This window comes from Gopherus flavomarginatus, chromosome 5 (genome assembly GCF_025201925.1).
Source record: "Gopherus flavomarginatus isolate rGopFla2 chromosome 5, rGopFla2.mat.asm, whole genome shotgun sequence".
NCBI lineage: Eukaryota > Metazoa > Chordata > Testudines > Testudinidae > Gopherus > Gopherus flavomarginatus.
Window position 1 is genome coordinate 132,618,333 of NC_066621.1, and position 15,585 is coordinate 132,633,917.

General features: G+C 41.7%; 1 protein-coding gene across 6 annotated transcripts in view; it reads right to left on the reverse strand.

Moving 5' to 3' along the window:
- The window catches only part of SYNE3 (spectrin repeat containing nuclear envelope family member 3), an 85,270-nt gene that overhangs the window by 12,723 nt on the left and 56,962 nt on the right, over positions 1 to 15,585 (reverse strand). For 4 of the 6 annotated variants that reach the window (XM_050954454.1, XM_050954459.1, XM_050954457.1 and 1 more), the window contains 4 exons: positions 14,107 to 14,233; positions 13,067 to 13,222; positions 8,293 to 8,442; positions 5,306 to 5,344 (listed from right to left, as the gene is read on the reverse strand). In XM_050954454.1, coding sequence (XP_050810411.1) covers positions 5,306 to 5,344; positions 8,293 to 8,442; positions 13,067 to 13,222; positions 14,107 to 14,233 — 472 coding nt within the window. The remainder of the gene's footprint in view (positions 1 to 5,305; positions 5,345 to 8,292; positions 8,443 to 13,066; positions 13,223 to 14,106; positions 14,234 to 15,585) is intronic. The other 2 variants (XM_050954456.1, XM_050954461.1) reach the window with 2 other exon arrangements.

A 15,585-nucleotide genomic window follows, 5' to 3' on the forward strand; every position in this document is an offset into this window, starting at 1 on the left:
TTCAGTTGGCTAGGAGCCAACCATTCAAAGGTAACATTTATTATCATTATTGTTTTGTATTTGGTCTATAATGTCCTGGCATGTGCTAGGTGCACTACAGACAAATATACATACATGTTACCCCATCACGGGCACCTGTCAAAAACTCACAGAGGCTGATACAATTTCCTGCAAATGTTTATTGTTGTTGTTGGTCTACAAGATATCATTCTTTATGAGATAATGATCTCTTTGTGTTCATCTGGCGAGGGGCATGTCCTCAGTAGACAAGCAGAATGAAAAAGGGAGTGAGCAGAAAGCAGCACATTAATATAAATGGAAGAGGCTCTGACATAGACAACATTCAGCCATGAAATGGAATGGAGGCAGAAAGACATGGAATGAGACTGGCAGCATCTGTGCACCTCAATGCCCCCACCCCAAACTATTGAAACGTGGAAGATTAAATGAGAATCACCACAAACAACACATCACAGAAGCAAAAGATCAATTCAGCACCGGCCATCCTGCCCCTGCTGCTGCTTCTATGAGGCTTCTATAAAGAGGGATATCACAAATCATCCAAGCTGAAATTCATCCCCTGAGCAGAGGATCAGCACCTGGCCTAGGTACCATTCAAGTCCCCCAAACAGGGGGTCTGCTCCTTCTGCACACATGCTGAGGGGAGTGGATTTTACAAGCTATGAGGTGAGGCAGCCCCTTCCCACAAGTGGTGCAGTCTTTGAGGTACAAGTTAATTAACGCAGAACATTATTAGTCATTCACCCAGAGAATTTTCATTTGCTGCAGTTTTGAAGGGATACAACCAACATAAAATGTATAGTTAAAAAAATTCCTTACTCAGCTACTGACACCACCATAGATCATTTAACCTCAATTTTAAAAAGCAACTACAAATATTTTAAAACTCTTATTTGCACCTCCCTATTTATACTTTTTGTCCTTCTCCCATCTCAGATAGCACTGAGACCAGACTGGTCGATGTCACTCTCTAATTCTTGTGAGCTAGTCTGCATGCTGTTATGTCGGGGGATGTTTAACTCATAGATGAATATCAGATCATAACGGACCCAATTCTGCTTTCAGTGGCAGCAATATGAATCTGGGATAACTTCATTGAGGTCCATGGACCATCACAGGTGTAAGGTGGGTGTAAATGACAGCAGCATCTGGATCATTAGCATTTCTAAATCACCCGGCACCTAGAGCCACCTGACAATGTTCTTTTAGGTGCAAAGGGAACTCACTCACAACGTGTTCTGGTTCTTTTTCTGAATTTCTTTGTCTCTCTCCCTTTGCACTGGGTAGTCGTTCAGCAGTCAGGGAAGCAGGGCTGCCCAGAGGATTCAGGGGGCCCAGGGCAAAGCAATTTCAGAAGCCCCTTTCATTAAAAATAGTTGCAATACTATAGAATACTATATTCTCATGGGGGCCCCTGCAGGGCCTGACGCCTTGCCTCACTCCCCCCCCCCCGGGGGCCCTGCAGGGAAGGGCTTCAGCGCTTCTCGGCAGGGATGTTTTGCCTACTGTGGGCCTAACTGATACTAACCTGCCAATATTTCATGCAGGTATCATCAGAAATTACCAGTGTATCTGGACATTGCTCAAGAGGATGAGAGAGACTGAGTACCAGCCAACATTAAGGTGCTGTGCTGAAGGATGGAATCTCACTGCTCAGTGGAGATACAAAAGCCACAAGCATTTTCCACTACATGTGACTCTGACCGAGACAGCCATATTAAAACACAAGTCCTTGATTGGTTCTTTGAACTTTCCCTTTAGGGTCATTACCATGGAAAAGTAGTTTTACTCAATGTCCGACAGCCTCTACAGCAAGAATTAAGATGCCACATTGTTTTTCTAGGCTGATAAGGAACTTAAGGGAAGATTCTTGCCACTTGAGCTATCATGCTGAAAAAAATCCAGTGATCTTTCTGTTTGGCTCATTACACCCAGCCCCTAGTGCTGAGTTGCAAGTACAATAAGGACAAGGCTCTGGGGGTTACCGTAAGGGTTCAAGATTGGCCAGAATTACTCGAGAGGTGTGGGTATCACACTGCATATATTAGCAACTTCACCAGGATATGAGCTGGGTAGGGCTTTTGTCATAAACAGATAGTTAAGGGTTAATGTCTCTTTTACCTGTAAAGGGTTACAAGCAGTGAACCTGGAACACCTGACCAGAGGACCAATCAGAAGACAAGATACTTTCAAATCTCGGTGGAGGGAAGTCTTTGTTTTGTGTTGGTTGTTTGTCTGTTGTTCTCTCTGGGTTCTGAGAGTGACCAGACATACCTATAGGCTCTCTAATTTTCTGTTCACATAGTAAGTACAAGTAGAAGGCAGTTTAGTCTTTTTGATTGTTTTCTTTATTTTCAAATGTGTATTTTACTGGAAGGATTTTAATTTGTATTTGTGCTGGGGGGAAGGCTTCTCTCTAGTGTCTATAAGCTGAAAGACCCTGTAACATTTACCATCTTAACTACAGAGACAACTTTTATTTTTTTCTTTCTTTTATTAAAAGTTTTTCTTTTTAAGACCTGATTGATTTTTTCCCCTTGTTGAGGCTCAAGGGAACTGAGTCTGTACTCACCAGGGAATTGGTGGGAGAAAGGGACAGAGAAGGGAGGGGGGAAGGTGGAATCCCTCTGTTTTAGATTCAAGGAGCTTGAATCTGTATTACCTCTTGGGGAGGGGGAAAGAGGAGGGGGCAAGGTGCACTCCTCTCTGTTTTTAGATTCAAGGAGTTTGAATCACAGTGTTCTTCCAGGGTAACCCAGGGAGGGAAAGCCTGGGAGAGGCAACGGTGGGAGAAAGGGTTTACTTTCCTTGTGTTAAGATCCAGGGGGTCTGGGTATTAGGGTCCCCAGGGAAGGTTTTGGGGGGACCAGAGTGTACCAGGCACTCCAAGTCCTGGTTGATGGCAGTACCAGAGGATCTAAGCTGGTAATTAAGCTTAGAGAAATTCATGCTGGTACCCCATCTTTTGGACTCTTAAGGTTCAGCGTGGGGATTTATACCATGACAGCTTTACTGCATCTTTTGTACACCTGGGGAGTAGCCTTGCTGCACTGGGAAGCCTTGGCATGGGAAGGATTTAGGGACCACAAGATCCATGTGTGCATAACAAGGAGATTTAATGCCAGGTGTGAGTGTTCAGCATCCCTTAACAGGAATGGGATGTGGTTCTCAGAGGGAGTTATTTGATCAAGAGTTATTTGTGTGGTGATATAATCACAAAACTTATTATTCATTCATTTAACTTTGCATTGTCTAAATAAAGTCTCAGTCTATACCATCTAATAACAAGTCAGATGAGAAGATGTAAAGTGGGAGCCATCTTTATTTATGAACTAAGCAAATGAGGGTAGAGAAAAAGGCTTGATTCAATCCCATTAAGGGCAATAGAAAGACTCAAGATCAGGCCCCAAAAGAAGAACTGCTCCTTAACTTTAATCAAAAGCTGGTGTTTTCTTCTCTTCTTTCAAGCCTATCCCTTTTTGTCTCCTCTACTGTCTCTGCTCTTTGTTGTTTCAGCCTTTTATGTGAGTCCCAAGAGAAATTCCTTCACAGAATGCTGCACAGAATCAGGGCTTAGTCTAACAGCATTAGGCAAATTACCTTACTTTACCCACAATTTTTCACTTGAAGGGACATAGAATCATAGACTATCAGGATTGGAAGGGACCTCAGGAGGTCATCTAGTCCAACCCCCTGCTCAAAGCAGGAGCAATCCCCAGATAGGTTTTTGCCCCAGATCCCTAAGTGGCCCCGTCAAGGATTGAACTCACAACCCCATGGACTGGATGAGCTAAATTAAAATTCCAAAATGTGAATTAGGAACCTGTGACACACTGTACCCCACAGTAGCACCCAGTAACCCCCATATTCATCATTCATATATGGGTGTGTTGTTTCATACAAAGTGTGCCATGTAAGATATCTGCTGAGACCCACTGTTCTGTCAAAATATGTATATCGTTAGTGTGTATGAAATTATGAGATTCTGTTCTACGGTTGTTATAGAAATATGTTGTGAGTTTGGGAGTCGCCCACTGATAGTTCTTCAGTAACAACAAAGGAGCTGACCAACACCCAGGCCAGCCTTAAACAACCATTAATCAGTAGGGAACTTGTAAACAAGGGATTTACAATTCTGTAAGAGAGTTGCGCAAGCACCACACAGTGTGATTCAGTTACATAAGACCACACTAGGGGGATTGCTCAATTCTGGGACTCCGCAAAGACCACCAGGCTAGTGTTGACTTCCAATGAGATTTAGGCTCCTAAGGGCTAGATCTACCGAGGAAACTTAGGCTCAGGATTGCAGTGCATACTGTTTAGGCATCCCGTTGCCTAGCGGAATCCATAGCACCGAGTTAGGTGCCCAGATTCCCCATGCACAGAGACAGATAGGCACCTAAGAACAGGATTCATAAAAGCCAGCACACACTGAGGGCAAGCTACCTAACACAGCCAATAGAGAATGCTGAGGAGAGGATGTAGCTCCTAAATTATTAGGTAGTTTCAAAAATGTTCACCCTCATCTACACAGGAGATGGACAGACATCCAGTTCTTATGCTTCTGTGATGGTAGGATAGTCCAAGGGCAATACTCTGAGAGCAGAAGGAATTTAATTCCCTTAAAAAGGATACTGCTTCTCCTTTTTAAACTTGGTATATGTCTATGCCAGTGTTTCTCAACCTCTTTACCACTGTGGGCAGCATATACACTTCTCCTCTATGTGTTATGTGGGACGCATCCACACTATATACTACCTGTATGGCCCTGAGGATGTCAGGTGGGCCTCAGCTGTGCTAATTGGGTCGCAAGCAGCCCACGGGTTAAAAACCACTGGTCTACATTATAGCTGCTACAGCAGCTCAGCTACAGCATTGAATCTGTGTTGCTTACAACCGAAGCGTAGCCTATACCAATGGAATGGATTCTTCTGTTGAAGTAGTTAACCCAACTCTCCAAGAGGTGGTAGGTAGGTTAACACACGAATTCTTCCATCAACTTAGCCTCATCTCAACTGGGGGTTAGGTCAACCTAGTTATGGTTCTCAGGGTGCAAAAAAAAAATTTTTTTATAGCCCTGAACAACATAGCTAGGTTGATCTAATTTTTAAATGTACACTAGGCCTTGCAGAAGAGCAGCTTCTTTATTAACGTACTTTATACAGACACTTATCCTAATGCAACCAACTCTTTTCAAGACCCTTAAAAAAATCTCATTTAAAAGTAATTACCTGTGAAACTTCTAATCTAACATTTCTGGTTTAATGATTGGAAAATATTGTACCTTTCTGAATCCATCGGGTTCTTCCAAAGATCTAGGAGTCTGTTTAAAAAAAAAAATGAAAAAAAAAAAATAAACACAAACACAAAATACCATGAACCTGAGATCCCAGTGGAACCTATAAGGAATATTCATTTCACAGGGGGAACGTTTCTTTCAAATTTCTGGTCATCTGGATAGGCTGAAACAGCAGGTGACTGGTGTTTAATGAGCTTTTAAATGCACATCAGGAATAAAGCCCAAATGGATTTTGTTTCCTAACAATGCAAGTCAGATGCAGTGTTACCTAAGAAATAGCTTTGATTTTACTGACACCTATTGACTAAATGTATTCTTACACAAGGTACTTGGGCAAAAAATGTACCACACAATAACTCTGATTTTACACTATTTCTGATTAAAAGAGACTGCTCTTCATCACCACTGCAAATCAAAGGATCTGTGTTCTAAATAAATACTTTCAATTTGAAACTCATTGACAGCTTCTTTGAAGACAAGCGGAGAAGGACAAAAATTACAGATATTCTCCCACATCTTACAGCCAAGATGCGCATTCGATGAAGTGGGTTTTAGCCCACAAAAGCCTATACTCAAATAAATGTGTTAGTCTCTAAGGTGCCACAAGTATTCCTTGTTCTTTTTGCTGATACAGATGAACATGGCTACCACTCTGAAATCTAAATATTGAGTCATTTTAGGTGGCTCATTTTTCAGGTGCCCAAGTTACAATACTTTAAAGAGGATTTATTGCTGAAAGTGTCAGGTACCCACAATCTGAAAACCAGGCACCCAGTTTGGTACCCAGAATCACTAGTCACTTCAGAAAATCAGGACTTAACTATGCAAATTTTTGCTAAAATTAACAGCAAATATCTTTATCATTATTTGCAATATACCTCTACCCCGATATAAGACAAATTCAGATATAACGTGGTAAAGCAGCGCTCCAGGGGGGTGGGTCTGCATGGATCAAAGCAAGTTTGATATAACGCGGTTTCACCTATAATACAGTAAGATTTTTTGGCTCCCGAGGACAGTGTTATATCGGGGTAGAGGTGTATTTGTTACTGGATAAACTCCACCTTCTTTGCAGTGCTTACATATACAACTCTCTGATATAAAGCTTTATGTTTACCCAGACCTATACTTTGGTCCTCACATTAAAATCCATTACAATTGTCTATGACATCAGCTCTTTATACCATTCCAAATGCTTAGCCCATGAAGTGAATGTTATAAAGAATCTGGCTCCTTCTGTTGTTTCTTTCTGAAACAATCTGTTCTGTTCTTGACTATACTGATCACAATGACTCACAGAGCACCACAGAACAGAAGACGTTCTACAAGTAGAGTTCTGTGGACATATAACCTTGTTACAGTAATTGTGCAAAAGAACATTCTGTGGGGGAGAGAAGGAAGCCCCTGATTGATATTTCCTCAGTACATGTCTTAGAGAAAGTTATACATTACATTTGTCTTAGAGAAAGTTATATATTACACATGTCAATTACTAGTTGGGGATTGGTCCTGCTTTGAGCAGGAGGTTAGACTAGATGACCTCTTGAGGTCCCTTCCAACCCTGGTATTCTATGATACATAGTATAAGGACCCAGGGACTAGAACCCAGGTCTGTAGAATGTAGGGGAGTGGATATTCCCACAGTACCACTAGGAGGCCATATAGAGGCATAGCCAGGGAGCACTGTGGAGAGTAGCTGCCGCAGGAAATCAAGAGTCAAGAGACTCAGACTGACAGTACCCTGTAGCCCTCTGTTTGGCCAAGTGCCCCGAGTTAACCCCAGTGGTTGCCCCAGGAAGTTGTCTGGGCAACTACACAGATTTCAGTCTGCTGCAATGCCAGACTTTGCCTCTACTCCTAATATCTAATCTCTGACTCCAAGTGACTTCAGCCTTGATTCTTGTCTCCCAGTTCTAACCTGGTTCTGCCTCTGATCTCCAGTCTCCGACCCTGGCCTGACTGATCCTGACACTTGTTTATGAGACCTAGCCTTGCGATTCCTCCAACTCTAGCCCAGCAACTCCTGTCCCTGGTGGGCAGACCTCAGCCCGGCTGAGACAACTAGGTAAGACCATCTATGCCCCAGTCCCTTACATGATATCATGTTAGATGATATCACTGTTGGGCCAAATCTGAAGTCTTTACTCAAGCAAAAGTAACGAGCATTGCTTGTGTGGAGACAAAGAGGCCACAGGATTTCTAACTGAATATTGAAAGTGTGTGTATATATTGTGATAAAGTTCCTCCTGTACCTTGGTGGGTCCTGCACTTATTGGTGGATTTTGCTAGCCTTAGAGATCTTCCTGTGTTGGATCAGGAGTTGGGAGGTTTTGGGTGGAATCTGGGCCTGCCCTCTACCCTGGGTTCCAGCCCAGGTCCCTGTGGACTGCAGCTGTCTAGAGTGCCTTCTCGAACAACTACATGACAGCTACAATTCCCTGGGCTACTTCCCCATGGCCACCTCCCAACACCTTCTTTGTCCTCACCACAGGACCTTCCTCCTGATGTCTGTTAACGCTTGTACTCCTCAGTCCTCCAGCAGCACAGCCTCTCACTCTCAGCTCCTTATGCACACACCAACTGGAGTGAGAGACTTTGTATACCAGGTGTCCTGATTAGCCTTAATTAATTCTAGTAACTTCCCAATTGGCTACAGGTGTCCTAATTAGCCTGCCTGCCTTAATTAGTTCTAGAAAGTTCCTGAGTGTTCTGGAATAGTCCCTGTTATTTTACCTGCAGCTAATGTATCTATCTTTGACCACTCTCTTGTAGCCATCTGGCCTGACCATGTCACAATTTAAATATATTCAATTGACTTCAATGGGATTACTTATATACTTAAAGTTAAGCATATGTTTATGTCCTTGCTGGATTGGGACCATATTTGTCAAAAAGCAGTGGTTACTTAAAAGAATGTTGGAAAAGTACTACAGTGTCTTTAATACTAACAGCTCTGATGCCTGTTCACCTACCAATGAGCTGCTGGAGTCTTTGAGTTTAGATTTGTAGAGCATCCATTGATAACGCAGGTCCTCCACATCTTCAGAGGTCCCGTCAACTGTCTGAAGACTACGGAGATCTTTGAAAAGACGTTGCCCCTCAGGAACACGAGACTGCAGCTCCTTCAGGGAAAGACAAGCTCATCAGCAACCTGTCATTTAAAGGAATCACTGCCTTGCCAACACAAGAGATTTAGTCATTTTAAAGGACATTAGCATTCTATCCAGTTGGTGGGAACTCTGAATTTATTAAGTTTATGCATTTATTTTTATTTTGCTATCACATATTCATCTAGGGTGGTCTACAGCTGCAGGATTTCTCTAAATTGAGGATTTTTATTGTTAGGTTTGCTCTAATAGTTGTAATTGTTGATGGATTTTATTGTATTGGTTATAAATATTAAAATGCTAAGGATAAAAAATAAAAACAGATTTTTAGCCAGAAATGTTAGAATATCTGTGCCAAACAAAGCTGTTTGTGACATACACAAATGCTGTAGTACAACTCTGCACTTTCCATTGCAGCATGGGGGCTCTTACAGATTTCCCCTCAAGGAGTGGAATATTTGTGGAAAACTCCAGTGCTTCCCAGGACACCCACCTCTCCTGTGAGTTCTACAGCAGGGAGATGTGATATGGCCCTGGATGCTGATTTTAGCTTTTAAATAATTTGGAAAGGCTCCTGGCCACATTTCAGCCTCTGTACTGTGGAGGAGAATGAAAGTCTTGGGAAAGAAGAATATCTAGCTGGAATGGAGAGAAAAGATACCATAGCTCGGACCCTCCTTCCAGATGATATCACGGTATCCTCTTGCATTGAGGATACCCCTATTATACCCCTATAATCCCAATGATAAGGCACAAACAGATACTAGTAACCAGGGATTCAGCTATTAGAAACATACATACTGTATATATTCAATCATAAGCTGGTTTGTTTATAAGCTGACCCCTCTCCCCCAAGATGGATATATCAAAAAGGAAAATTTTTATAACCCGTTCATAAGTCGACCTTATAATTCAGTGGTCAGCCAACTTTGGCTCCCAGGCCATCAGGATAAGCCACTGGTGGGCTGAGATGATTTGTTTACCTCCAACGTCCGCAGGCACGGAGGTAAACCTAAGTAAACAATGTGTCCTGGCATGCCAGCTGCTTACTTTGATGGGCTGGGACAGCAACTGGTGGGGAATTTTTTTTGGGGGAGAAGCTGGGAGTCAGGGGAGTAACCCCTGTGACCACCCGCACATGACCCCCCACAGTGCTGGGGAGGAGTGGTGGTTGTGGTATATGTAGCTACCAATGACATAGGGAAACGTAATAGAGAGGTTCTCAAGGCCAAATTTAGGCTGCTAGGTAAGAAATTAAAGTCCAGGACCTCCATGGTAACATTCTCTGACATGCTTCCAGTTCCACAGGCAAAACTGCACAGTCTCAATGTATGATGAGATGATGGTGTTGGGAGAAGCAGTTTAGGAACTGGAGGATCTTTTGGAAAAGAAGGAGCCTATACAGGAAGGATGGGCTCCACCTATACCAAAATGGAACTAGATTGTTGGCATGTAAAATTAAAAAGGTCATAGAGAAGTTTTAAACTAAGAGATAGTGGACAGCTGACAGCTGTGGAGGAGCGCATCGTTCAGACAGAGGACAGGCAATACATTCTCTAGCAGAGGATTGATTAAAGAGCATACCTCTATATCCTAGTAAAGAGGAGAGGATAGAAAGTGATAAAGTAGAGGTAGGAACTGAAGAGAAACAGTCAAACGAAAAAGAGTCCCATTCAATTGCATCACATGAAGGCAGAGAACTAAATATTGACAAATTTTATAAGTGCTTGTATACAAATGCTATGAGTCTAAATACTAAAATGGGAGAACTTGAGTGACTCGCATTAAATGAAGATACTGATATAAAAGACATCACAGAAACTTGGTAGAACAATGATAATCAATGGGACATGGTAATACTAGGGTACAAAATATACAGAAATGACAGAATAGGTAGTGCTGATGGGAGAGTGACATTGTATGTGAAAGAGAGCATAGAGACAAATATAGTACAAATCTTAAATGAATCAAACTGTATCTCAGAATATGGTACCTTAGAAATTCCAAGCTTCAATAACAAGAGTATAGCAGTAGGAATATACTACTGACTAACTGACCAGGATGGTGGTGACTCTGAAATGCTCAGGAAGATTAGAGAGGCTACAAAAACAGATAACCCAATAATAATGGGGGATTTCAACTATCCCTATATTGACTGGGTACATGTCACCTCAAGACAGGATTCACAGATAAAATTTCTAGGCCCCATTAATGACTGCTTCTTGTAGCAGCTAGTCCTGGAACCCACAAGGGGAGAGGCAATTCTTGATTTAGTCCTAAGTGGTGCACAGGATCTTGCCCAAGAGGTGCATATAGCTGAAGCACTCAGTAAAATCAACAATAATGTACTTAAGCTCAACATTCTTGTGGAGGGGAAAATACCAAAGAAACCTATCATAGTAGCATTTAACTTCAAAAGGGGGAACTACACAAAAACAAGGAAGCTAGTTAAGTGGAAATTAAAAGGAATATTCACAAGAGTGAAATGCCTGCAAGATGGATGGAAACTATTTTAAAACACCATAACAGAGGCTCAAACTGCATGTAAACCCCAAATAAAAAAAACCAGTAAGAGGACCAAATAAATGCCACCATTGCTAAACAGCAGACTAAAAGAGGGGTGAGAAGCAAAAGGGCGTCCTTTAAAAATTGCAGGCAAATAGAAAGGACAATAAAGAGCATAAGCAAGTCAAGCATAAAAATATAATTAAGCAAGCCAAAAGAATTTGAAAGCAACCCGCAAAAGACACAGAAACTAACAAAAATGTTTTTCAAGTACATCAGAAGCAGGAAGCGTGTCAACGGATGATCGAGGTGCTAAAGAAGCACCCAGGAAAAACAAGGTCATCACACAGAAGCTAAATTAATTCATTGAACCAGTAGTTTGATAAATTAAACAGTAATATGTCATCGAGACCAGATGATATTGACCCAAAAGTTCTAAAGGAACTCAAATATGAAATTGCAGAACTACTATCTGGAATATATAACTTTTCGCTTAAATCAGCCTCTGTATCAGATGACTGGCTGAGAGCTATTTTTAAAAAAGCTCCAGAGCTGATCCTAGCAATCACATGCTGCTAAACCCAATTTCAGTACCAAGCAAATTAGTTGAAAATACAGAAAAGAACAAAATGATCAGACACATACATGGACACAGTATGTTAGGGAAGAGTCAACAAAGCTTTTGTAAAGGGAAATCATGCCTCATGAATCTATTAGACTTCTCTGAGGGGGTCAAATATGTGAACAAAGGTGATCCAGTGGATATAGTGTACTTGCACTTTCAGAAAGCCTTTGACAAGGTCCCTCACGAAAGGGTCTTAAGCAAAGTAAGGAGTCAAGAGGACCTTCCCTCTTATCTCATAAGTATCAGTAACTAGTTAAAAGACAGGAAACAAATGGTAAGAATAAATGGTCAGTTTTGAAATGGAATGCAGTAAACAGTGAAGTCCCTCAGGGATCTGTGCACAGTACAACAATATTCATAAATGATCTGTAAACAGGGTGCTGGAACAATTTTTATAGTGGGGGTGCTGAGAGCCATTGAACCAAACTGTAAACCCTGCATATATATGATGGAAGCCACTTCAAGTCACAGAGTGCTGCAGCACCTATGCCTGTAAAAGTGACAGTGTGGTGGCAAAATCTGCAGATACTAAATTACTGAAGACAGTTAAGTTCATAGCTGACTGTGAAGAGTTACAAAGTGATCTCACTAGACTGGGCAACAAAATAGAAAGATGAAATTCAATGCTGACAAGTGCAATGTAATGCACATTGGAAAAGATAATCCCAACTATATATATAAAATGATGGGGTCTAACTTAGTTGCTGCCACTCAAGAGAGAGATCCTGGAGTCACTGTAGATAGTTCTCTGAAAACATCCACTCAATGTATAAATGCCACTGTATAAATTCATGGTACGACCACCCCTTGAATACTGCATGCAGTTCTGGTTGCCTCATCTCAGAAAAGGTATTAGAATTGGAACAAAATACAGAGAAGGGCAACAAAAGTGATTAGAGTATGGAACAAATTCCATATGAGGAGAGATTAAAAAGACTGGGACTGCTCAGCTTAGAAAAGAGATGACTGAGGGAGGATATGATAGAGGTCTGTAAAATCACGAATGTGTGGTGAAAGTGAATAGGGAAGTGTTATTTACCCCTTCATATAACACAAGAACTAGGGGTCACCCAATGAAATTAATAGGCAGCAGGTTTAAAACAAACATAAGGAAGTAGTTCTTCACACAACACACAGTCAACCTGTGGAACTTGCTGCCAGAGGATGTTGTGAAGGTCAAATGTATAACTAGATTCAAAAAAGAATTAGGTAAGTTCATGGAGGACATGTCCATTAATGCCCATTAGCTAAGATATGCAGTGATGAAACCCTATGCTGCACTTGTCTCTAAACCTCTGATTGCCAGAAGCTGGTACTGGACGACAGAGGATGGATCACTTGTTAATTGCCCTGTTCTGTTCATTCCCTCTGAACAATCTGGCACTGGCCCCTGTGAGAAGACAGGACACTGGGCTAGACAGACCACTGGTATGACCCAGGATGGCCATTCTTATGTTCATCTCCCAACATAATTCCCTACACTCAGAAAATTAGTGTTTGAAAACCAACCTTCAGCTTGCTGTGTATTGCTTTAACTTCTTCAAAACTGGAGGGTTTCATGACAAAAATCTTGCTCAGTTTGTCATTTTCTACATGTAACCACTCTTCAAAGTCCTTCATGAGTTTAAGGAGGTGACTGTTCTCTTCCTCTTTGCTCACATTCGCCTGAGTCACAAAACAAAACCCAAAAAGGAATTTATAAAAAAGGAAACACACATTATTATTACTGCCTTCAGTCACCAACAGCCAAACAAGTTCCTGCTGAATTCCCATTGACTCCAGTGGGGCATCACCAGGGTCCAGGTCTGGTCTCTCCTGTCTCATCGAAACTGAAACCAATTCTACAAAGTGCTGAGCACCTCATCTTCCACTGAAGTCTCAAGTCCCACAGGCTCTCAATATAAGGAAGAACTTTAGGTCTGGATTTCCTATGTAGACAAAATCCCCTATGATTTCTATAGGAGTTATGTATGTAGAAGGACAAAATAATTGGAAATGGAGCGGGAGGCACCCTCCATCTGTGATTCAAGTTATAATTAACTGGTCACAGGAAGGAGATAGAGGGCCAGGTCCTCAGCTGGTGTAAACCATCTGCACTGAAGCTATAGTGATTTACACCATCTGAGAATCTGGCACTGGGTTTGCTCTACTAAAATTTGACAGTGGAAAGAGGAATTTAGCAAAACACAGAAGGTTCCAGACGGTTTTTCCCCTAACTCCCTGCCTGGCATAATGGTACTATTTACAAGGGTCTCTACTATAACACATACTGTTTCATATCCAAAACAGTACATGTGAGTTTGGCTAAGTGACTTCCATTGATTTGTATGGGAGTCATGAAGCTATGCTCCTACATCAGCCTTTGCAAACTGAAGATGTCAGATGTGCTTTCTAATGACCCAGTGAGGCTCAGAAACTTGATCCCCACATTTTAGATGTTTGCTGAACTTTGCAAATTGGAGACTTTTACATACGGTATCAGACAGAGCCAAGGGGAAATGGGCTTTGTAAAGTTATTAAGGAATGCTGATACAGATTACTTCTCTCACCTGGGAGTGCTTGAGAGTTACCTCTGAAGAGCCGAAGGCCAACCCAGTCATCAGTGTATTACCCATGACGGTTATATTCTTCCCCGTATCATCAACTGTTGTATTTGGCTGAATGCTGCTGAGGAGGCTTGAAAATACAAAATCAAAGAAGTCAATGCAGTGATGCATCTGACTACTGATACATTCATGGAATGGGGGGAAGGGGTGGGGAACCAAACCAACATACCTATGCTTAAAAATATTATTATTATTTCCTTACTATCTCCTTACTATTAATAAAGTAAGAACAAGTAACAAATCAGCAGTGTCACAAAGTATTAGTAGTATTCAGTGCTAGCGCTGACTCGTAGCTCTTTAAGGAAAGTTATCAGAACAACACTCTTCTCTGCACAAGCAACACCACTGATAGGCTTTAATACTTCAGCCGGTCTGCTGATTTCCTTGACATGATCTCTCCTTGCACCATCTTGAGCCCCCTGTCTCTACAATGCTTCAAGCCCCTGGAAAGGAAATGAAAAAGCACGGGACTCAAACTTGGATGCCCTCCACTACTGTCCCATGTAGCAGTTCTGGTGACTCATCCCTCTACTGGGGTCATGTCTTGCTGATTAGGGCACCAAGAGGCTTTTCTGGTAGCGAGTAATCACTGGAGCATCACCAGTAACCCTAATCATATAAATGTAGCTCCACAGTGTACAAGTTGGTGCAGGTTATTTTTGTGTGAATATGGGTTCATGAGCATGCACAGCACTTTGTTAGAAGCACAGCAGGGACCAGCAAATCTGAACAGCACTAGGTACTATAGTGAATGCTGCTATAAATACAATGAGTATAGATAGGTAGGCAAGAATATTAGCTCTGCTTAGAACATTGCAAAACATTAAGAGCCAACTCCAGAAGTGGCTCCTTGGAAAAGTACAGCTGATGTACTTTCAGAAGAGAAGGATGGTCTTGTGGTTAAGGTACAACAGCAGGAGTCAGCTGATCTGGGTTCTATTCCTGTCTACCACAGAGTTCCTGCATCACTATGGGTTAGTCCCTAAAAGGGATACTGTCAACTTGAAATCTAGGCTCTTTGAAAAAGGAAAGTTAAAGGTAGTTTCAGGTTCTATGCCTGAGCCTGAATTTCCCTGCCAGCTTTTGTGGGTTTTACAATCACATTTACATATTTAAAAATATTTTCTCTCCATTACCGTAGTGTGGAAATATTACACATGGGAACCAGTGAAATTAACAACAAACAAAGTACTGTCAAAATATATATAGTAAACAACATGAGAAACCTTTTCCTCTATTGTCTGAGTTACGGTTAACATCTAAAATGACTATCAGTACAATATTTTTGGAGAAGAGGGTGATTTTTTTTTTAAAGTTGCTGGCATCCCTTTAGCCCTTCCATTCCTCATTTTCCTCTACCACACAGCAATGGGTCTGAGCTGGATTCAAACTTTCTCAGTTTGGGAGCTCTTGGCTCTTGAG